This window comes from Mchenga conophoros, linkage group LG7 (genome assembly GCF_057382185.1).
Source record: "Mchenga conophoros isolate Kocher_MC1m ecotype Shallow Benthic linkage group LG7, M_conophoros_male_GT1.1, whole genome shotgun sequence".
Taxonomy (NCBI): Eukaryota; Metazoa; Chordata; class Actinopteri; order Cichliformes; family Cichlidae; genus Mchenga; species Mchenga conophoros.
Genome location: NC_140532.1, coordinates 58,923,476 through 58,947,984, shown reverse-complemented (window position 1 = coordinate 58,947,984; position 24,509 = coordinate 58,923,476). Strand labels below are relative to the sequence as shown.

Below are 24,509 nucleotides of genomic sequence, written 5' to 3'. Positions count from 1 at the left end.
GCTTGCAGAACAGTGGAAGCTTTTACTTTGAAAGAGGTGACTCCTCCTACCCCTCCTGTGGATGGCAGGAGGGGCACTTTCTTAAAGGCGTAACTGTTTTTCGCAAAACACCGTGTGCTCTTAAAATCCGGAACTCGTGATCGTCCACAGTGGTAGTTTACTCGCAGCAGTGGGCTTTAACGGCAAACCGCAGCCGGCTCCACACATCGCGGAGGTATTATGCTCTTCAGGCTATGATATATCAGGAGTCATGGCGGGTTGGCACCGGGTAACTGCCTTCTGTGTCGGGCTTTTATTAATGCTGTTGTCGGCACCCAGCTCCGAGAAACCGGCGGGGAAATGTCTCGGCGAAAAGCCTCGTCCATCCCCAAAACCCCCGGTCGTCCTCAGTAAGTGTTTCCTTCATCAATTTATTCCTTAGTTTGTCTTCTGTTGCCAAATAGTTGCACAACTTGCTGTCGTCCGTCAGTTAGCTAATCGGCAGCTGGCGATTTCGAAAGGAGACCAAACTCCATTTAAAGGGGGTCAAATTTAAGTTCTCCTGATGTTTATCAGCCATCATGTTAACTTAAAAATAATTCTGTATTTATCATATTACTACTTGGCAAGTCTTCAATTCGGCTTCAACATATTACACATAAGTCAATTCATTTTGAACTTTTGTAAATGTTTGGCCTGTTGTTGTGCTTGTCATCAGCTGCCAAAACAGAGAAATCCTCGTGTGTGCATCTCGGTGTTCAAGACTCTCTTATGATCAGATAATATGACGTTTCATTATTTTAGCTGTGCTGTATCAAAATAAACTCTAAAACACGTTCCCACAATAAATGCAGAGTTAAAATTTGCTTTCAAGCGAGACGTCCTTAAATTGTTGGCTTCTTGAACGAGGGTTGGTTCGATTTACATAAGAAATAAGAAATAGGCTATCTTCATCTATCTGAAAACAAAAAAAGACATATAGCTGTACTGCTGTGGACAAGACTGACTGATTAACGTTATTTGAGGAAAGATTTAAACCTGCCAGCTGCGTCTGTGCCTGTGTTAAAGGGTAATCGTTTACAGCTCAGCCATCAGGTCATATGACAGAACGCGACTCTTCAGCTCAACAGCCAATCAGCTCCTCCAGACGCTGAGGGAGTCTCCCCTCATACCTTTCTGGGCCATGTAACCTTTAGGAGTGACTTTAAAATAAATAAGAATAAAAAATGAAATGGGTTTTACCTCAAAATCTCATTTTTCATTTCATGTTTTATACTTGTTTGGCTGTACTGTAGACTTTTCTTTTTTTTTATACAGCTTACAGAATGAAAAGCACAGGTGTAGTGACTTGTTTTATTCAGTTGAAACCTTCCCTGACTTCTGAATGTAAGCATAGCTTGTTAAGAGTTATAATTACACCTGTACACATTACAAGTACTATGTCCGGCATTAAAAATGCAATAGCTGACAGACAGGTAGGAGTATATTAGAAAGAAAAAAAGAGCGTAGTGGAAAAAGGAGAAAGATGAGGATAAGGGACAAAGCGCCAACTGCTGCATTTTTTTATTTAAAAACACAAACGGCACTTGAAAGAGAGAAGGGGAAAAATCAAAATAGATATGATCGTGTGAGTGTCACGAAACACATTTTATGAGGAAGAGAAAAAAACCACAATGCCAGAGGCAGAGAGGCCCAGGAGACCCGGACCATTTGTCCCACCCTCCTCGCCCTGATGCCAAGGGGCAAGAGCCCCACACTATCGGAGGTAACTGGGAGTTGACTCCTCCAGAGGCCGCCCATGCCGTCATGAGCTGATGACGATCCCAAGGACGAGTGATTTTCAAGACACATCTGTATCTGCAGCCTCTGGCGCCCCAGTAGTTCTTGTTCGGATTTTTGTCAGAAGGGAATTTTTGCTTCCTTCTTGATACATATTACAGTTTCACACAATCACTCAGCTTTGCTGTTTCTGATTCAGATTCTGTGCTAATTTGAAGTAGTCCCAGTTTCTGTGTGGTTTACAAAATCACTTAATGCAAGCACCATATTGGTTTTTTAGGGACTTCTCCTGACAGATCATGTGTCCTACACGACAGCTGCTGACATCTGGCTGAAGCCATGAATTGTTTTTGTTTTTTGGGGGTTTTTTTTGCAACTCTGTGTTTAGATTTTATATTTCCTCATTTATTTAACCAGTGGGTCATCCGCCTTGGTCAGTTGTGGCTTGCTTCACACAAACTGCAGTTTTCCCCCTTAACGTCCACCCGTGTGGAACCTGTGTGCAGAAACTGAGCGTCCCTTTGACAGAAGTCTTTAAAGGATTTATTTGTATTCTACTTCATGGACTAAAATAAAAGTACAGTTCACATGGTGTCCACCTATAGTTTTGATTAAAGTGTCACTGGGGAAGTTCTGGGAAGGTTTTTGGAGTATGGGAACAGTAATACAAACTCCTCAACTGCTTCAGACCAAAGGCTGAATTGCAGCTGAATGTCTAAAGCATGTTTTTAAAATGATTGTACAGTCAGATGTGCTGCATGCATGATGAGACTGACTACTCTGCTGGATCCATGGCTTCTTAACCGATACATAATGGCAGATTAAATTTCTGCAGTTCATCCACTCCTCCGCTGGCTTCTTGGGATTTAGAGTAATTTGCACAGCTTCTATATGGTTACATAAGTGCATGTTAATAGTCTAAAGGCTAAGTGCTGATCAATGTCCCTGATAAGTGAATCATTGCTAATGTTGCTCATTGCAGTTCCAGGAGATCTGGGAAACCAGCTGGAGGCGATGCTGGACAAACCCACTGTGGTCCATTACATCTGCTACAAGAAGACTGACACATACTTCACACTGTGGCTCAACCTGGAGCTGCTGGTGCCTGTAGCCATAGACTGCTGGATAGACAACATTAGGTGGGTGTCGGTGCCTGAATTTGTCACGTGAAGAAGAGAAAAGTGCTGTTTGTCAGTCGCTGAATTAATTACCATTAACCAAGTTGCCCCTTTTTACATTACTAGCTTTTATTGTTGTTTGTCTTCATTGATTGTAAAAAATATAAAATCTTAATGTGCTGTTTTTTGGTGGAGAAATGCTGAGGTGCCAATACCTGGATAAGATAGTCCTCCCCTTTATCAACAAGGTCTAGAGGATAACAAAGTGCAATCTGCTCAAAGACATCAGGAATTGAGTAAACCTGTACTTTAGTACAGTCATAAGAATGATAAAGTAAAACATCTGGAGAGAGACGTGTAAGACAAATTCTTACTTTAGTCCTACTTTGGACTCGGATTGACTAATCTGGGTTGACTAAATCGATCATGGAAATTTTAACCTGACTTTCTTTGCGCTGCAATTTATTTTCACAAAGTATGAGCTTTTATTTTGAAATCAAAGCAATGGGAATAGATCGGTTCTCACGTGACTGAATGATTTTTCTGCAAGCAGCACATTTGTACTGCAGCTTGACCAGGTTACCAGGTTTTCAAGGGGTGACTGTATCCCATTATTGTGGCTCTGTGGCTTCAGATCATGCCAATACCACTTTGCATCTCTGCTGTAGAGATCCCTGGAAAAGAAGTGCTTATATTTGCCAATGTTGTTAGTGATCTTCACTTACTGTCATTTCAGTTTTGTTGGAAAAGTCCTTATTTACCCACATTTCTACAAAGGGATGGAAACTGCTGAAGGAGTCAGTCCTACACACATAACAGAATTATTAACTGGAAATACCCCAACGTAAAATGTTAGTTTGGGTTACAGCAGGGTACCTCCACTTGTTGCCTCTATAGTACAATGTAATGGCAGATTTCACTCGAATAAGGAACATGACCAAATGCGTTTAAAGCTTGGCATGTTCTCAGATGCTCATTTCTGCTTTTCATACCAAACATCTTTACTTTCATCTGCGTTGTATATCTACAAACCGCACATGTGGAAGTTGTTGTCACACATAAATAACAAGAAGGTGGAATAACGGAGACCTAAAACGAGAAGTGTTTCTGTTGCCTTGTAAAGGGCGCGCGTGTGTGTCTTTGGTTGACCACAGATGCAGAACTGAGATAAATTGAATATTGCAAACTTGTGTGTGCAGGCTGATCTACAACCAGACCACACACACCACCTCTTCCCCACCAGGTGTGGACATCCGCGTCCCTGGGTTCGGGAAGACCTTCTCAGTGGAGTACCTGGATCCAAGCAAACGCAGTGTGGGTGGGTTAAATGGCCACATTTTTAACTGACGTCCTCTCACTGTGACCAGATTTTGTTGCTGATCAAATTTACCCTGATACCATATTTAATGCTTAATGTTTTCTCATGTGTGTGTGTGTTGCAGGAATGTATTTCTTCAGTATAGTGCAGGCACTGGTAGACTGGGGTTACACCAGAGATGATGATGTGAGAGGAGCACCCTATGATTGGAGGAAAGCGCCCAGTAAGCTACCACACTTGAAAAACCAGGCGGAAACATGGCCAGAAGTGGTGCATATTTAAATAAAATAAAAAATCACAAAACTGTCGAGGGTAACAGGTGTATTTCATATATTTACCAGAACTGCTTTGCTCCAGTTCCCCTTTCAAAAGTTGATTCTTCTAGACCAGAAACCTCTTGAGTTTTGATTTCCAGCAGTTGTGAAGATATTGATGGGGATTAAAATTATTAGTTGTATATTTTCTGCCCTCAAACGGGGTCAAATTTCCTTTTACATCCATGCCCAAAGTGCTTGAAGTGAGCGTGTCATGCAAACCGACGTCCACTGTTTATTTTTGAGCAGGTGTCTTTAAAAAAGATCCCTCATTTCTAACTTTCCTCCATAGACCACTTTGTGGTTGTTGCCCATTGTGATATAAGAACAGGCCAAGCATTCACCTCGGCTCGACTGGCGCTCTCGAATTTCCAAATTGGAAACTGCAATCTGCCTTCTTATATTCTCAGTCTAACTGTACCAGAATGGAGTGAAGCCACCACCAGCTCATTTGTATTTCAGTCCACAGTCTGTTAGAAACAACGCAGTTCAGGCGTGATGACCTGTGGTATCTTGGACATGTGATATTTCAACTAGCTTATTACACAAGCATTAAAGATCTATATGCAGCCAGCTGTTTTGCAGCAGCACATGAGTGACTCCTCAATATTTGGTTGGCCGGGACTTTCCTTAGTTTTCTAATGAACTAGTCTTATGAGGTGATTGCATAACTCTTAACATGCATCTCTTTACTGGAACAGAAGGACATATAAAGCACAGTAGCCAGTATTTTGAAGAACATGTTCGTGCTATAAAGCAGCTGACACATTTGTCATGCACTGCATTTCTGCTTTCATGCCCTGAGCATAAAAAGGAAGGTTTAAGTCTTCCATGATGGCTTTGTCTCTTGAAAAAGTAGACTTGTGTAGAAATGGATGTGAGAAAATTGATTAAACCGTGAGGGCTGACTGGGTTTTCTTGAGTGTTCTTCTCATACTAAAGATTTGCCATCTAGTTTTATTTGTTTGACAGTCGTGAATGTCATAACGTTTTGTGTGTGTCATCATCTGCTCTCATGTCTTCGTCAGATGAGAATAAAGATTATTTCTTGGCGCTGCAAAAGATGATTGAAGAGATGGTGGAGAAGGCTGGAGAGCCCGTGGTGCTCATCGCGCACAGCATGGGCAACCTGTACACTCTGTACTTCCTCAACCAGCAGCCACAGGCTTGGAAAGATCGGTACATCAAGGCTTTCGTCTCTCTCGGAGCGCCGTGGGCCGGCGTTGTGAAGACCTTACGTGTGGTCATCTCTGGTAAGAGACGAACCAGCATTACAAAAAAAGTACTGATATACATGTTGTTGACTGCCCGGCATAGTCACAAACTCTGTGCCTCGGCACCAGAATACTGTGAACAGAACATTTTTGGATCAGACATGCTTTAAAAAAAAAAAAAAAAAAAGTCTCATAATTGGCTTATTTGTGCATAAAATTAAAACAGTTAATGTAATGTAGAGAGGTTGTTCAACCAGCTCACAGTTTGCCACTAAAGATGAAACATTTACTGATGGGAATATTCAGACATATTAGATATACTTGGCTCTATGTTTAGATATGTTACTGTAACAACTGTCCTGCTAATTGAGCTACAGCTACTAGCCCTGACATTAGCTTCCTCATTCATAGTTAGTTCTATGCAAAATATATCGTATGTATAATTAATGCTGAACTGTAGCATCTTAATCGCAATTATCAGACATTTGCTGCTTTAATTGGCCAAAGATTCAGACTGAGAATCCCAGCTGAGCACCAAATTGAGGGCCCTCAAAACTACATCAGCAAAATGTAGTTTGACTGGTTTCTTTCTAATTGCAGATGCAGTCTTCACATTAAAAATGTGTGGAACGTGAAGATGAAAAACATCTTTGCATGCTAATCTAGAAGTTTTTTGCATTTTTGGAAATGCAATGATCAGCTAGAAAAATATTAGTTAAGTCCATCTTTGTGTAATCTTCATACACTAAAACATTTTTTGTCAAATAAATGTCTGGTTTTACAAAGGATATTAGGCTGCAACTGAATTTTACAGGCCAGTGTATTGGTTTATTAATGTCAGACCAAATCTATAATCCACACCGGAGTTTACAGGAATTTAAAATTCTCTGCGACAGCAGTCTTCCACTTTTTGCACTCTGCTAGCCTACTCGAGAAATGTTCACCAAACTAAAACTGAAACTGACAACAAATATTTGAAATAAAATATCTTCTGCAAGAGCATCCTGACCAAGAGACTGAGGACTGCGGCATATATCAGGTGTTTGCCAGGACATGCTTCCCTTTTCTAAGTCACCACTCAACGAAAGCTTTAGCTATCTTTCAATTCTCCATCCTTTTATTTCTGTTCCACTTTCTAGGTGATAATGACCGCATCCCAGTGATCAGCCCGCTCAAGATTCGCTCCCAGCAACGTTCTGCTGTCTCCACCAACTGGCTGTTTCCCTTTGTCCGCTCCTGGCCCAAAGATAAGGTGTGTGTTTGTTTAAATGGGAATTAATTTTTCCTTCTATGTCAACATAAACTTATTCCTGACACGTTAGAGCAGCCTTACAGCAATGGTTGGTGATGTAGTTTTAGACAGAATATGATCATCAGAGGTGACCAAATCAAGTGTTTCCACCTCCAGGTCTTTGTCCAGACACCTACCGCCAACTACACTGTGCAGGACTACCATCGCCTCTACTCTGACATCAATTTTGAGGACGGCTGGATGATGCAGCAGGACACAGAATCGCTGGTGGCTGACTTCACACCCCCCGGCGTGCCTGTCCACTGTCTGTACGGTGTAGGCATTTCCACTCCTGAAGCATTTCAGTACTCAGAAAAGTTCCCAGACGTGGAGCCCACAGTGTTGACCGGTGAGGGGGACGGGACGGTGAACCTGTACAGTGCCCTCCAGTGCAAACGCTGGATAGGAAAGCAGAAGCAGCCTGTGACGTTGGTTGAACTTCCACAAAATGAGCACGTTGACATGCTGCTCAATGTGACAACTGTGGACTATATTAAGAAAGTGGTGTTTTCTCCGTGATGCTGGCTGGCAGGCAGACTGCTCTGTTTGCCTTACACTGACACGCGGAGCAAGACGGGAACTGACGTCTCACCTGTCTGAACAATGATTGCCAAATATTCCCCATTTATGCCACAATGCTCAAGGAAAGTATTACGGTTCTTTAGGACAAATGTAGGTTGATATTTTTTTTTTTTTGGATTTTTATAGCTGTTACTCTAAAGTCTACATGCAAAGAGTTAAACTCTTTGCATGTAGACTTGCATGTGCTTTAATAAAATGGTTGATGTTTTGATCTTCAATGAGATTTCTGAACTCTGACTGTATTGTGGTAAAATTGTAACTAGTTAAAGCAAATACTGAATTTACAGCCTTTTCATTCCAGCTGATTTTTTATTTTTTATTAAATATAAATCCTGCCTTTTTTCAAAATTTCATCTTAGCTGTATATCGCTGGTTGTTAGGATTCATGTTACAAAAAGCGCGTGCTGAAGGATTAGACCCATACACATCTGATTTCTAGGTTTCAAAGATGGTTGAATTTGATATCTTCTTGGACTAAAGACTTCTCCTTTCCCTGATTTAAGCCTTCAAACTGTTCCTGAGGGAAGATGACACACTATTGGTCATAAGATGGAGTTTATATCTACCAAATGGAATTTAATGTTTTTAACTGATTAGTGATTTAATTTGTGAAACCTAGGAGTTTTATCAGTGAAACTTATCGATTGGGTCTCATGAGGACAACTTAATTGGCTTACAAAACTCATAAAGTGGCCAAAGCAACATAAAAGCTACCCTAAGGCTCAGATTTACCAATCAAAAAACTCTTTGTGAGGCTGCATGTAAGGCAGAAAGTCAACTGAAGAATCAGTGCAGTCTAGACACCGGCCCGTAGGACACATGCTGCTCTTGCCATCCTGCTAGTATGGGGTTATCTTATCATTTAAAGGTGGCATTTCTGCTGAATACTAGAAGTATTTCTGGTTTAAACTTTAAATTTATATGTATCAGATCAGTGGGTACCTCAAGGCACTTCACACTGGAAAGTCAGCAGAATAGAAGTCCAATAATCAAACAATCCTTGATGAGCAAGCATTGGATGACAGTGGAGAGGAAGAAATCCCTGTTTAACAGGAAGAAGGCTCCAGGTTAGGTTTGCAAAAGCCATGATTTGGCTTAGAATAAAACTTTTTTTTTTTTTTTTGGGTCTTACCTTCGTTTACTCAAACACTAGAGGTGTCTCACACACATGACACTGACTTCATAACTGATTGTTTACATTTGTGGGTTTAAACTTTACTCTGTGCAGACCTATCAAAGGGTCTGTTTTGGGTTTCTCTCAGAGGGTGAGCCCAACCTGGGCTGGCTAGTCAGGGGAAGAGGGACCCCTTCTGTGTCTGCTACTGAATACACTGAATGCCATCATTTAAAGAGCTGATGCTTTTTTGAAATGCTAAGATGGTTTGTTCAGGACAAAGATTTTAATAAATCTTAAGACTTTTGTATATATCAGGACCGAATGATTCAATAAATTAGTTCTTGACACCAGATTTCATGCTCTGAAGCTTAATTACAGCCACCGGGGGATGACTCAAGACCATGAGATGGGTTTTTCTTTTGTGGATGTGAAAAGTTCACAATTGGACAGTGTGTTCTGACGTGACTGTATTGTGCCATGCTGCCCCTCACCGGGCCAGACCAAGATGATCTACTTATTCACGTGCTGCCTTCTATTCATTAAATTCTTTCAAATATTTGCAGTGAATCCCTCTTGTATACCTTACTCTAAAGCTCTGTTTTATTTTCTCCATGTATGGATGTTGTTTAGGAAGATTAGGACTATGTGAATTATATGATCAAGTCAGGCACACACAACATTTGCTCTAACCACAGGAAGCCCCAATATTTCTGTTTGCCAGGGGGAGCTAATCAAAAATGTTGAACAAAAACAGGGAACTAAAATTAAAAAAAAAAAAGGCTCAACTTTAAGAGAACTTCACTTTGACTTCATTCAATATGTGAAATCTAGATTTTGACATTTAAACTTCTTGAATATGAGTGAAACCAGTCGCTGAATTCCTTCCACTGTTCTGGTAAAACGTACAGCTGTGACACTTGAGGTTTCTATGCTGACCAAATCCACAACTTCCTTTCAGCGATTCAGTCATGCATATGCCATAATTCTTCAGCGCTCTCACCACTGTCCCATACGTAATGGAAAAATACAAAAGAAGTAACGTCTTTATTTAAATACATAAAACATTTCAATACTTTTGCAGTTAGCTGTGATTGTGTTCGTTGGGGCGTTTCAGGAGTTTTTAAAAGGACATTTAAAATGTTAGCAATTCAGTGAACACTGGAGTCAGAGCTGAGGTAACGAGTCTCCCTCATATCTGTGCAAAGACAACATCAGCTTTACTCCATTAGTAACTTCATGTTTTAGGATTCCAGAGCAAAGCGGAAAGTCTTGTTTCCCGTCCTGCAGCGAAGCTCCGAGCAGTCCAGCCTCAACACAAATGGTCCGTCTTCGTGGTCGTCTACTAGACTCTACAACATATTCAAAAAATAAAACAAATTCAGTTACATCTACTGCAGCTGGGCTAAAGAACCTGTGCTCTAATTTTGTTAAAACAGAGTTTGATAACTCCAAAATGAAGGAAACTCTGGGTCTTCTGCTCCAGAAAGAGGGTTAACTTTAACTTAAATTCAGTCAGTTAAACTCAGGATTCTGTTAACCAAACCTGCTCGCTGTCGGGTTTCCTTCAACCCGAGTTTCTCTGAGCTCCCCTCTCATCAAGCCTGAAGCAGCTGACTAAAGCGTAACACCTTTTCATTTGTATGTTGATATTAAAGCACATACCAGAACAACTTATTTCACACATGACCAAGGACACACAGATCTTTGGACACGTTTGGATTAATTTTCCAAAACTCTAAAACTCTGTGGCATTACGGCAGCTCAAACAATTACAATACATAACTGAAATTTTCTCTGTTTAAATGAAGCATATTTAAAATACAGGATTACACTATATCCAATTTTATCTTATCAATAAGTAACTGTGAATCCTCCTTTTATCCGAGCTTCACTGATAACTTGTGAAAAGCCAGACTGCTGACCAATCCTTGTTTAGCAGATCCTTTACAGTGAAAGACAACGAGCTGACAATAAAGTAACAAAAATGAAGAGAAGCTGATTTTATGTAATTACTGCTTGGCCACTACAGGTTTTCATATCCCTGTCTGGGTTTAAAGTGCCATTTCTCACAGACAGGAAATGAAAACGGTATATCAGCACTGATGTGTCACCCACTATTATCATAGTTTTAAGAATAATTCAAAAACATTTCAGTCAGACTGTTGCTTATCTGAGATATACTGAGTTTATTAATCACACCTGGACTCGGCTTGCTATGACAAGCAGACTGGGCCCTTAAAATCAACTAAAGAACTACAAAAAAAATCTAACAAATTAGGAGGAACAAAGAAATCATATAAAGATAATACAAACAGATGTCAGTGCTGGGATTTAGGATTTAGGAAAAATCACAAGTTGTCCGAGTACCTGCAGCTCCTGCATGCACTCCTCCATCTGCACTGTCTGGTCTCCCACACACCAGGCCAGACTCACGTGGAAGGATGGATCCTATGAAACACATTAAGGAACATTATAGGCTCTTTCAGTGCTTTTTTTCTAAAGATGAGATGATAAAATTATTTTTCTTTTTGTAAATTTGCTGTTTGTTCTCTGATGTGTCATATTAAAGTCTCTGCTTGGTATCTGTGTTTAACACCACGCCTGCCCTTCGATCAGAATGAAGAGGCCGGTGCAACATAGAAGAACATCGCGCTCACTAATCAGAACCCTGCATTTAATGTGGCATTACTCTACTGCATACAAAATCATCACACAATAGTGGGTAAAGCTGCAGATTTGTTTGTGTGTGTGTTTAACTGACCTTGTAGAAAGTCTCCAGGCGAAACTCTGTCATCGTCCTGTCAACAGCTCGGATCAGATCCAACATCTGAGCATGCCCAGTTGACACTTCCATCCCCAGGAATGTCCTGCAGGCAAAACACACACACACACAGAAACTGGAGCAGCATACTTTTTGGCAGCAGATCTGAACAGTCTGTGCAACAATGACAATATGTGTAAAGTATGAGGACAGTTATGCATCCAGTTTGATGATATACTAAATGTTATGTTTTCCCCTAGCTGGCTGATCTGGGGTGGGTTTTATTTCCTTGTTGAGGAACGCAGCTGTGAGCTGCAGCAAGAGTGCCGCTAACTAAGTCACATATTTTGACTTTCAGCTGTCCAGGATCGATGTCTGTCCACCTTCAAGTTTAGAAGGAAAGCTTCTTTAAACATTTGCTTTCGCAATCTAATCTTTGTTAGTTGCACAGTCAGCTCTTTACTTCTAATGTTCACAGACATCTAAACGTTGATCCTAAAATCTACACGATCTCACAATCAACACCGAACCACGTGGAAGCGCTTCTGTGCAATTTTGTGGCTTTGTCTCAAACAAAGCTCAGCATGCATGTTTTATCAGTACACATGTCAGTGAGCTGGTGTGGATGTGCTGAAGCTGTGTAACGGTCCAAATACTTACAGTCTGACTTCTGTTCGAATTAAAAACTCAACTGTACCTCGTTTTCTCTGCATTAGAGTACACGCGCAGTCTCTCTGCCGAGCACACGAACCTGGCGATGAGCAATACAACCAGAATAAGTGTGTCACCAGAGTTATAGATGTCTGCATTTTTCTGCACACTGTTTCCTTTATTTTTTCCTCTTTTTACCATCTGGTCTTGTGATTTTAGATTTTTAAATGTTAAAACTCTTTTGCATCTTATAAAATAATGCCACCTTACTTACCAGTACATTAGTGTTGTCACAATACCAGTGTTTCTGACTTTGAAAGCTTGACATTTAAAGCTGGGAAAATGCAATAAAACTTCTGATTTTTATTAAAATTAAGTATATTATAGCTGTGCCATGACAACAAGGTTCATTTTATCATATTAGCACCAACATAACAAACTGCTATTAGACTAAAAATTTGTCAGTCACAAATCATTAACCCATGAGTGGGCTTATTTAATACAGCTGATAATCCTATATTTGACACATAGATTGACCTAGATTTATAAAATCAACAATTTCTTACTCAATCTGAACCAAAATGAGTGACTGAGTCCATAAACTCAGCAGGGAAGTGTTTACAGAATTCTGTTTTTCCATACACTTCTATAGGACCTGAGTCTTTTCCCCCCACAGTTATCGCCATCTAGTGGCCTAAAGATTGAATGCAGGATTTTAGGCACTCTGCACTGGCTTCACTTCTCCTACACAGAAGTGTGGCCATGTTTATTTATTTATTTATTTTAACCACCTGTGATCAAATTCACACAGAAGCTTCTTGGGGATGAAGCCAACACAGAGATGCCAAAAGCTGCAGCTCCCTCCAATGGCCACTTGAGGGTGGCTACAAAAGCAAGCCAACACCCACTGGGTTGTCCCGCGTTAAAATACCCAACTTCAGAGATCAAATCTAGATGTTTACAGCCTGGTACACAAAATGTTTTTGACTCTATAAATTATATTTTCAACTTATTTAATAAGTCATTCATCTGGGTTTTGTTAAGGTTTAAAAGTTAAGAGTTTTCCGAAAACTAAACTGGAGGCTTTAAGAAAAAGCAGAGCTGTACTCTACATTAAAAAAAATATAGCTCTCTTTTTGACATCACTGAAGTAAATAATTAATCCATATCATTATAATAAATTTAAAAAAAACAACATAAAACAACCTTTTGCAGCCTGTAAGACTTGACTTGAGGCTCTGTGTGAACGGCTGGATCCAGTGGTGTCTGAGCACCACTGTCTGGGACAGGCTGAGGTGGAACTCATCCTGCACAGTCAAAACCACACCCCGGGCACATGCTGCCGAGAGAATCCCATCCAACAACTCCCCAAACTCCTCTTCAGGATGATCTGAGGAGACAGAGAGCAAAGCAGGCACAAGGTGAGAAATCAAGACGTGAGCTTCGTTGACCGGTCGCTTGCTGTACACAGTGACTGCCTTACATGGGAAATAAACGTAGCTAGCCCAGTTTCCTCTTTCATGCTTGAAGGAGCGGATGCGTCCACCATGAAGAGAGCTGTCTTCAGTCTGTGAGTCCACCTCATCTGGAAACATGGTCAAGACACAGCCAGGGAGAGGCAGTCTGCAGAAAGCACAGCCAGGATGGAGTAATTCTTTTTACCCAGCACGCTTTAATATAATTTATATTTTCCTCAGCTGTGACGTAAAGAATTCTGGGCGTCCTGGGAAACGCAGGATTTCTCACTCAACGGTCACTTTTGTTATTGCTTGATTGAACAATTATTTGCTCCAATTTATGTTATTCTATCTGAAAATTTTGTATCAGCCTTGTAAAGATGGAGTTATGTTTTCTCACCTTTTGTTTTGTCTGCGTGAAAAATCCAAAGATAGACACCTGAAAATCTTGCTTGACAAAGAAATGCATCAAATCCTCACAAGTAAAAAGTGGGAAAATAGCAGTTACGTAATTACTTTAAAAAGTTCATAGTATTCAATTATGAAATCTTTTTGGGTTTTGTTCACTGTTTATGATTTATATGGGTATTACTGACCTTCACAGTTTATGTAGTTAGGTCAGTTTGGTGCCAATGACGAGAACTTCCGTTTTTATGACTATTCAATTTGAGAAAGTTGCAGGGAAACCAGGTTATGATCTCATGGGGCAAACAAAGAGGCAGATGGATAGGACAGGTTTGAAATAACATTTATTTATTTATTTATTATTTAGTTTACTTCACATTTTATAGATTGCCCGTTGCCCATACTGTTTTATTCTGTTATATATTTATTTATAGTTTGGGCAGGTTTGGTCTTCCGTAGTTTAGCTATATCACCAACGCTAACACCCGAGAGAGGGTTACACAGCCATGAGACACACCTTGATTTGCGGCTCTCTTCCTCAGTTTTGGGTTTTTTCCTCGTTGGCAAACCATCATCTTCCTCTTGGCACTTTCGGCAGGTAGTTTCACTCTGATTTTTCGCTCCTTCAGCTTCACCGCCAGCCTCACCGTCCTCCTCCGAGCTGCTGCTGCTGTAGCCAACCAACATTTTAAACTACCTGATATTCCGCCACATTATTTAAAATAAGAGATCAACTCACGGGAGCTCATATAACTTTTTAAACCATGCACATAAGAAAGGTGCCTGCCTTCCAGCGCCTTCTGCGCTTCACTTCCGATATAAACAACCTGTTGTAACCATAAATTAGGTTCCGGTGTAACATAACGCCTGCTGTAAATCAGTTCCCCTTTCGATGGTTTGTGGATAAAGAAAATGTGTATATACTGTATCAGCTGTGTATCTTATGTGTATTAATGCAGTGTGAGCTATTCGGAACAAAATATACCAAGTTTAATAGAGCCATTTAGAAAATGTTTTTTTTTTCTTTTTTTTTTCCTCTATTCTTTAAAGTATAGATACGGAACAGGGATACTTTCTTTTTTTGCTAAATCTTACATTAAAGCCTTCACACACTGGGCTCTATACTTGTGTGTGTCCCGTGCGCGCGGGCAGAGGCTCAGTAGCTAGTCGATACCAGGCTAGCAACTTCTTACAAAATGCACATCTTTCCGTGAGCCGCGAGGATGCCCTAGGAGTCGGACGCACGTTTACGTGAAATGATGCTGTTTGCGGGGCTGATGGTGAAATCGCGGGAGAATTTCCGCGTGTTTTAATGAGCCGCAAATCACATTTTTTTCGCCCCCCCGAAGCCACAGCGCTTGAACAAGAGAGCATCCGAGCACCTTTTTGCGGATGTGAGGAAGGGACCCAGCGCTTTTATGGGGAACAGCTAGCCTACGATCACACAGAGAATACTCAGCAGCCTTGACTGGACACTCCGGGTATGTAAATATGGCATTTTCCCATCGTTGTTTACATGAAGGGCTCGTATAACTAGCGTGTTGCTGTTGCTGCTACCTGGCTCTTATTTTGCTGTGACTAGCCTGCTAATCTCCATCGTAAGCTCCTGTGGATGCGTTAGCAAGTGGCTAGGCTAGGTAGCTAAGCTAACCTGGTTACAGTGATCTTCGCCTGGAGACGAGAAACATTATGATGCGCAGACGCTGCTTTCCACTTTTTACCGTGAGTCGGTGGGCATTTAGTTTCGTACATAGAGAGGGGAGGGGACTTCACCGCCACTATTATACCATTTAAATAAAAGCCGGCTCTAATCTTTGCGATCTAAGTCTGTATGTTAATGAGTTCACTTGCTGCTGCTTTCATAGACGTTGCATATCTTCAAACACCCTCACTGTTTACAGCCTAATTGCGCTGGCCTCACCTTGACCAGTATCATTGATCTCGTTGTCATTGCCATGAATATATGCTTTTTGAAGAATGAATGTAAGTGAAGGTCTAATGATGACTGCAATGAGAGAAAGTGCCCACATGTGTAGTTACCCGCACAGTCTGTCATTCACCTGTTTTAAACCTAATGGACATATCTAATGATTGCTGTAAATTTTTAGCTTCATATGGCAAATAATTTAAAATTTTCACACTTTGAAATCTGAGGCAATGTTTGAACACAAATGGCTAAAAACTATTGAAGATAAAAGCCTGATATTTTTCCAGCTTTTCTTACCATAAAAGAGAATCAGGAACTGTAATTTGGGACAGTGGTATAAAAAATGTCTCGCTTGTTAAATATGAAAACCAATTCAAGCAGACCTGTAAAGTCTCATATTTGAGCCCTTCTCCTCCTCCTCCTCCCTTTGATTTGCCTTGATCTCACCCTCCTCTGTCACAACAACCCTCTGCATGTTTTCCTTCACTAAATCCATGAAGCTCCCTTAAGGTCTTCCTTTTCTCCTGCCTGCAGCTCCATCATCAATGCCCGGTATATCCTCTATCCCTCCTCTGCACATGTCCATACCATCTCAGCCTTGCCCCTCTAACTTCTCTCTCCAAACTGCTCAACCCTATCTGCCCCTCTGATGTACTCATTTCTGGTGTAGGTCTGGCTTTAAATTTTTGGTTAAACATATAAAGACTGAACAGATTGTTCAGTCTGGGTGTAGGGCTGGAATCATTAGCTTAAAAACATTATTATCATTACTGAATGCCAGTTGCAGTGTTTGTTATAACCCACTTTAATTCTGTTTTTATACAGATACCACCTGAAGGCAAAGACTAAAGTGAAAGTAGTTGATTTACCTTTACTACTTCACACACCTGGTCATCTTTTCCCCTTGGCACCTGGCTGTTTTCTCACCTGCATCTCCACCAAGCAGCCTTTGCATTCCGGTGCCAGCTGCAGACATGGAGTGAGTTTATGTTTCATTTCTCCTTCACAAACACAGAAGTTTTTAGCTTGTACTTTGAAATACCTGTTGCTCTCCCTCTCTTCCTGCAGTTGGGCCACACCAGCTGCCAAGCTCAATCCTTACACTCGAGCCCGTATGACAGAAGCCTGGCAGCAGCATGCAGTTGCACCACCTCAGGTTGTCCACACCATCCCTCCGGGTGCTGAGAACGCATTGGGCTGTGCTGTGTATGGTATCGTACTACAGCCAGACACTACGTCGCTACAGCAGCATGGACAGCAGAGCCAGCATGGACAGCAACACAGTGGGAGTCAGCAGCATGTAGGTGGGCAGCACAGTCAGCAGCAGCAGCACCCTGCCCAGGCCCAGCAGACGTCCCTTCAGGTTGGGACAGAGGGAGGACACAAGTGTGGGGCTTGTGGACATGATATCTCCCACCTGGCAAACCCACATGAACATCAGTGCATGGTGACTCAGGACAGGTCATTCCAGTGCACTCAGTGCATGAAGATTTTCCACCAGGCAACAGACTTGCTGGAGCACCAGTGTGTTCAGGTGGAGCAGAAGCCGTTTGTGTGCGGGGTGTGTAAGATGGGCTTCTCCCTGCTCACTTCTCTCGCCCAGCACCACACATCGCACAACAGCACCAACCCAATGAAATGTTCAATATGCGAGAAGACCTACCGGCCTGGCTCTTCTGGCAGCGCTACACCCAACTCCTCGAGCAGCTCCCAGCAGCCCAGCAGTGATGGGGCGTCAGCCAGCAGCAGCTCGTCCATTCTGCCGTTCCCCTCGGCCCGAGACCGGCCCTACAAATGTTCCGTGTGCCAGAAAGGCTTCAAACACCTCTCAGAACTGACACGGCACGAGAGGGTTCACACGGGGGAAAAGCCCTTCAAATGTGACACGTGCGACAAAGCCTTCAGCCAGTCGTCACACCTGCAGCACCACCAGCGAACACACAGCAATGAACGTCCATTCAAGTGTGCTGTCTGTGAAAAGAGCTTCAAGCACCGCTCCCACTTGGTGCGCCACATGTACGTGCACTCGGGTGAGCACTTGTTCAAATGCAACTTATGTGAACTGCACTTCAAAGAGTCTTCAGAGCTCCTTCACCACCCTTGCCACCCGCAGGGTTCTCGGCCGTTTCGCTGTGCCACCTGCGGTAAGGGTTTCAAGCGGCCATCTGACCTTCGCCAGCACGAGCGCACACACTCAGAGGAGCGTCCGTTCCACTGTGACGAGTGTCAGATGAGTTTCAAGCAGCAGTATGCACTGGTGCGCCACAGCCGTACTCATAAAGACCCCACAGACCGCCCATTCAAATGCAATCTGTGCGACAAGGGCTTCATGCAGCCCTCTCACCTCCTCTACCACCAGCACGTCCACGGCATGGACAACTTGTTCAAGTGTGCCTCATGCCAGAAGGAGTTCAGCCAGTCAGGAGAGCTGCTCAGGCACAAGTGCGGGGAGTCGTCCAACAACTCGCCTGACAAGCCATACAAGTGTGACGTTTGCGGCAAAGGCTACAAGAAGAGTTCCACGTTACAGCGTCATCAAAACTCGCACTGCCAGGAGAAGCCCCTCAAGTGCTCGCTCTGCGACCGCCGCTTCCTGTCCTCTTCAGAGTTTGTGCAGCATCGCTGCGACCCATCGCGGGAAAAGCCACTGAAGTGCCCTGACTGTGAGAAACGTTTCAAGTACTCGTCGGACCTGAACCGACACCGGCGCGTGCATACAGGCGAAAAACCGTACAAGTGCGGTCATTGCAATAAGGGCTTCAAACAACGCGAGCACTTGACCAAACACCAGAGCACGCACTCCAGAGAGGGTCAGTTCAAGTGTGTTTGGTGCGGAGAGCGTTTCAGTGACTTGGGCTCCTTGCAGGACCACACAGTGCAGCACACAGCTGATGGAGGGGGCTACCCTGTGCCCCAGTGCATATAAACCCTTGACTTCTTAGTTTGAACTTTTGTCTGTCCCTTCTGGGCTATTTATTCAGCCTAACATTAACCACACTTTCAGGAGAGTCCTGAATTGTTCTATTCATTCCAACAGTGCTACATCAGGGTTTTGTTGCTCTGCTAATCTGCCCAGTTAATGTTACTCCAAGTCTTGTCATTCCATAAAAACTGAACATTTTTTTGTCTCTTCTTAAATCTGGTCCTTATTTTAATAAACCCAACCCTTACCACAACCACGTAACTCCCAGGAACAAGTGCCATATTGCAGGTTGATCTAGCAGATCCACCCTAATTTCCTCCCCTCAGAAATGAGCAGCAGAAGCATCCCTGTTACGTCAGTAAAAAGTAAGACAGGATTTGTTGTTTTTAAAACAGTTTGGTAGGATGTTTAAGAGAGTATTGAGTAAATCATTCAGGCTGAGTCGCAACTTTTAGTATCCACTAAAGTGGAGTCCTCTTGTTTTTCTTCTTCCCCCCCCTCTTGCTACTATAGCCCTTTTCAAACATGGGATGCAAAGCATTCCATTAAGGTGATAGCAGATTGTCATTCAGGCATAGGTCATATTTACGTTATTGGCGCCCATGGTCTCATTCAGACATGCATCAGACCTACTATGGTACTCATGCAAAATCTTTTCATACCTCAAGAAAAAAAGCTTGAGTGTCATCAGCATTGACTCCAGACTTTAGATTATTTTCTCTGTGTGCGCTGCAGCAGAGAGATGTTTCTTCTGAAATTGGAAAAGCAGAAGAGCATCACAGAGGAATTATTTAACTAGAATTCTAGAAACTAGAATTTGACTTAAAGAGATCAAATGTTTTGCACACAATGAACTGAGGAATTCAGGAAGTCACGTGTGTAATCTCAGTTAACGTGTCCACTTGTCCTGTATCAAAACTGATACTTAAGAGTTTACGAGGTCTGATCTTGTAGGATTGCCATTGCGACTTTTACATAAAAGTGACCCGAGTGCTCATTTACATGAAGTTTACTCATTTCGATGGTGTCAGTTTAATGGAAAAAAACTGCATGTCTGCAATGGGTTTGTGATGACTGCTCTTGGCCTCCCTTCAGTTTCTCCCCCTCTCATTATTACCTACATCTTTCCTCTGCTTCCTGCTCTTCCTGACTCAGCCTGTCACTGTTTAGTATCAGAAGTTTGCAAAGTGTGACTTTCCATACCGCCCTCCAAGACACGCATGCACTCACTTTAATATCTTTGGGTAAAGAGTGGTCTGAAATGCTTTGGGTATCCTTAACCTCCATTTTTATTTTTACTCTTCTTATTAAAGAAGTGGCCAGTGAAGGCCTCATTTTACACCAATTAGCAATAACATAGCAGCCAAAGGTGTTGACCCAGTGTGTTGGAACAAATTCTATCCACAGAGGCACCACAGGCCCCCAAAGATCTGCTGCCAATGTCAGAGCTTTTTTTGGCTCCACGAGAGGCTCTAATGCAATATTAGGCTGGTGGTTTTAATGTTATGGCTGATCGGTGTATGTGAAGTGAAACGGCATTGGGGATTTGGGAATGCGTTGTCCTACGGTTAAATAATTCTCTGTGTGAACAGTATAAAGCTACACCCTGTGGTGTGTAGACTAATCAGCCAGCCCAAATTTAAGTCTGCAAAAGCTTCAGCTGTTCTAATCCTTCAATACAGAAAAATATATTTCACACTAATGTACTATTCCTGCAGAGGTCAGTGCTGTCGTGCATTTAAAAGTGTCAAAGTCTCTCATCCTCATCCTGTATATAACTCTGGATGTGTGGGTGTGCTTAGCCAGATGAGTCGGAAATGTCTTTCTTATGAAAATAGGTATTGAAGAGCTGTTTTTGTATTCTTGCTACTTTTTACCACGTGAAATGTTATGAAAAATGCTTTTTTTTCTTTTTTCTTTTTTTTTTGTATTTCGTTTTCATTTTTGTAGTCCATGTAGTGACTGTGCCAGTGCGTCGCGAGGAGTCTCAAAGAGAAACCCGCACATGAGTCTGAATGCGTGAATGTAAACGGTGTTCTGTCAAACAGGGAAATTCAGACTGAAGTGAATTGTAGTAGAATTATTTCAACCAACCTGCCTTTTTCTATTTCTTTGTTATTACTGTTGTTATTACTAACTGTACTGGTCTTTGTGAGAGCTGTTTCTGCGGGACTGTCCTGCAGCATGTGTTGAATAATTTCCACGGTTTGAAAGACCTGTTAAATCTGTTTGTCCTGCTACGTACGACGTCGTGTCTGTCAGGGTGGGTTTATTACCAGAGAGATTGGCTCCTTCCTCTCCTCTGAAAGCTATGAGATTGTAGTTGTGCTTAAGGGTCCTGGAACACCAGTTAGTTTACATGTTGGGTGTGAACGCCGTGAATGCTCGATTCATGGTTTGAGTGCAGTATTGAAAAGAACCGAGTACACACTGAGGAGACAGAAGTAACTTTATTTTTTTAAATTCTAGCTTGCAGTTCTTTTCTTTTTGTTTTCGCCTTAAAAGTGGGGCCGCGGTGCCTCTCTGCCTCATCTACTCCTTTCTGTTTCTATCCACCATCATCATTATTATTATTATTATTATTATTATTATTATTATCATTAATTATTTTTTTACTTTTATGAATCTGGTATTGAACGATGTTCAGAACAAGGTGGATTTGAGGTTTAAAAAACAAAAGTACTGTAAGTTGTTTGTTTGTTTGTTTTTTAATTAATGTTATTTGAATTGATATGAATATCTGTATTCCTGGAGGGAGAGACCAGGGCCTTGGGGTAGGTGTGCCACAGCTTTGGAAATGCAGAATTACTATGACACACACACACACACATCAGGAATCATTGGGGCTGGGTTCATATTTTGCCAAGAAACGCAAGTGTGCAAGGACTAGTTGATCGGTGCTGACACATCATTAGATGTGTATAATAGAAAATAGTCGCTCAAGTTGCAGAATAATGACCTCACTTATGTGTATTAATAATAATAACAACAACATACAAATGTATGTTCCAAGCCAAAGATTAACCTAATGTCAGCCAAGCAGCACTGTTACAGTGATTAGTACTCCTGACCTTGGCTGCCTGGATGCATTATTTTATTTCTTTTTTGTTCATTTTTTTTATGTCGTAGAGTACTGTTTGGGTCGGACCAAAAGTTACAGCGAGGAAATCTTCAAAATCAAGTGGGGTGGGTGGGTTTTTAAAAATTTGTCGTATCTGATGAGCAAACAGAGGAAAACATTTTGTACAAGCACAAATGATTACTCCCTACCCTCCTGCAGTGAAAGGCCAGTAAAGGCACCAGTTAACCCACCCGTTGTTTACTGTTTCCTTTTCAGTTCCAATAAATAACCCCGTCAGACCCTGGTGTCTCTTGCTCTCTGCATGCTTGCCGTGTTAGTTCCTGTGTTTCTGTCTTTGGGAACCAGTGTCACCAAGCCCTTCCTCCACACAGCGCCATTCCCTCAGATATCATTTCTTCTTTTTTTCCCTTTTTTTTTGTCCAACCCCTCCCTCCCAAATTGTACTGTAGTTCATGTGAATGATGTTGAAAACAAACCTTTGAAAAGAAAAAAACTTTGTGGCGACATACAGTACGTGTACATTCATGCTAAGATTATCTGTATGTATGTAGCATTCAATTACAAACGGCACTAACAAATAAAACTTTTTTTCCATTTATAAATCTATAAGATTAATGAAGTTATTTGGTAAATGGCCTGTATTTGTATAGTACTTTACTTAGTCCCTAAGGACCCCAAAGCGGTTTACACTACATTCAGTCATTCACCCATTCACACACACATTCCACACACTGGTGATGGCAAGCTACATTGTAGCCACAGCCCAAAGCCCATCGGTATTTTGGAACTAAAGCCTTCCTGGAATTCGCACGTTCACCTCGTTAGATACCGAGAAGCCCTTCGACCGTGTCAAAACCTGTATACGTCCATCTGAAAACAGTTTTTCTTGGTTAAAATAAAAATCTGAAATCCAGTGTGTCAGATTATTAGACCATTTCATTTCAATTACCATTCAGACATTACAAATGTTATACAATTCTCAGTTTAGTTCAGCACATACAGCTTCAATCATGGGGAAAACTGCTGACTCGACAGCTGTCCAGATGACGATCATCGATTTGCTGAAACAGCTGGCTGTTTGCAGAGTGCTGTACGGAAGCATATTAACGGTATTATGCACCTTCTACCCTATTATGGTAGGAGACACTCCTGAACCAGAGACGTCAGAGGCATCTTACCTGGGCCAGGGAGAACAACATCTGGATGTGGACCTCCTCTTAGATGAAGGAACAGAGCGGTAGTGAAGTCCCATGTGAATGTCCTGCACTGTGTGATCATTTGTGGTGCAGTGTGGTGTTGTTGGTGGTTGATCAACTCCAAAGTCAATAGAGTGTCTACCAGGACTTTTTAGAGAAATTCAGTAAAATCTTAAGAGCTTTATGGAGACAGCAATTTCCTTTCAGCTTCTACTCATAATGCCAAAACTGCTACCAAATAGTTTGGTGACCATGTTATTACTGTGCTTGACTGACCAGCCAGTTTACCATCACCTGAACGCCACAGAAACTCCGTGAAGTATTGTCCAGAAGAAAATGAGAAACACCCAACCCAAAAACACAGATGAGCTGAAGGCTCATATCAAAGTAACCTGTAACACCTCAGCAGAGATTGCCTCCATGCCACACTGCACTGATGCAATAATTCATGGTAAAGGAACCCCAACCAAGTACTAAGTGACCACGCTTTAGAATTGGAACATTTCTCTATCAGGAATCCTTTTTTTGATTAATACTGAATTTCTGATTGTCAATCAATAATAATTAAAATTAAAACAAAAGAAGCCTTGATATGTCTCATGAATATTGAATTCATCCATGAAAATATATGAAATTTACCAGACGTTTTCGGCTTCAGATGTAAAATACTATTTAATATTACGTTTGAAATAGCTGATTTTTTTTTCAATCATGTTCTAATCTGTTTCTTTCTTACATGAAAGAAACACAGAAAGCATAGCAGGGTTGTTGTTATTATTACTCATTAATTAACAAAAAATGGAGAATATTATTGTAGAACTATTACAAAATACTATAGTGAGATATGTATATTCTTTAAGAAAATCCATGCTACCAAGTTCAAATTTAAGGCCAGAGTTGAACTCAAAAGGTAAAATAGAAACAATGAATTGTATTTCATACTTGAGACAACTCCAATTCATATGAGACAAATTTCGTTAAAACAGAGTGAACAGCAAGGGTGGCAATCTGAAAACTGAAGGTTGCTTTTGTAGAACCTCCAGGGGACCTTCAAGAATGTTCCCAGATGTTTCCCTAAAGGTTATTTAAAAAAACAAAACAAAAACAAACAAACTTAAGGGAACCTCCAGGAAAAGCTTCCTAAAGGTTTTCCTCTAGAATGTTTTCACATTTTGGAGAACATTCTAATTGAGCAAGGTTGCGCTTTGCTGGGTGAAAGTGTGAAGATTTTACAATTTTTCCAAGTGCGCTCGAGAGCATATCTAGTTTTAGGAAAGTGACAGGAGCAACTAAAATCTAACGAGTTCTGCCTTAGAGAGGTAGTTTTTGCACCTTGCTTACAAACAGACGAGACGACACCTGTTACATACCGGAGCCAGCTTTGTTTTTGTTTTT

General features: G+C 41.6%; 3 protein-coding genes across 3 annotated transcripts; 2 read left to right on the top strand and 1 right to left on the bottom strand.

Annotated features, from left to right (window-relative positions):
• Positions 1–81: 81 nt before the first annotated feature.
• pla2g15 (phospholipase A2, group XV) lies at positions 82–9,270 on the top strand. Its single transcript, XM_085280492.1, has 7 exons — positions 82–389; positions 2,741–2,897; positions 4,076–4,194; positions 4,319–4,417; positions 5,537–5,761; positions 6,862–6,974; positions 7,131–9,270. The coding sequence occupies exons 1-7, from the start codon at positions 251–253 to the stop codon at positions 7,530–7,532; spliced, it is 1,254 nt and encodes a 417-aa protein (XP_085136618.1). The 5' UTR covers positions 82–250; the 3' UTR covers positions 7,533–9,270.
• usb1 (U6 snRNA biogenesis 1) lies at positions 8,703–15,029 on the bottom strand. Its single transcript, XM_085280495.1, has 7 exons — positions 14,504–15,029; positions 13,608–13,747; positions 13,331–13,514; positions 12,171–12,224; positions 11,474–11,579; positions 11,080–11,160; positions 8,703–10,061 (listed from the first exon to the last, which is right to left on the bottom strand). The coding sequence occupies exons 1-7, from the start codon at positions 14,671–14,673 to the stop codon at positions 9,954–9,956; spliced, it is 843 nt and encodes a 280-aa protein (XP_085136621.1). The 5' UTR covers positions 14,674–15,029; the 3' UTR covers positions 8,703–9,953.
• Positions 15,030–15,108: 79 nt separating this feature from the next.
• Positions 15,109–22,831, top strand: znf319b (zinc finger protein 319b). The gene is made up of 3 exons (XM_085280491.1): positions 15,109–15,467; positions 16,739–16,892; positions 16,982–22,831. The coding sequence occupies exons 2-3, from the start codon at positions 16,888–16,890 to the stop codon at positions 18,837–18,839; spliced, it is 1,863 nt and encodes a 620-aa protein (XP_085136617.1). The 5' UTR covers positions 15,109–15,467; positions 16,739–16,887; the 3' UTR covers positions 18,840–22,831.
• The last annotated feature ends 1,678 nt before the right edge of the window (positions 22,832–24,509 follow it).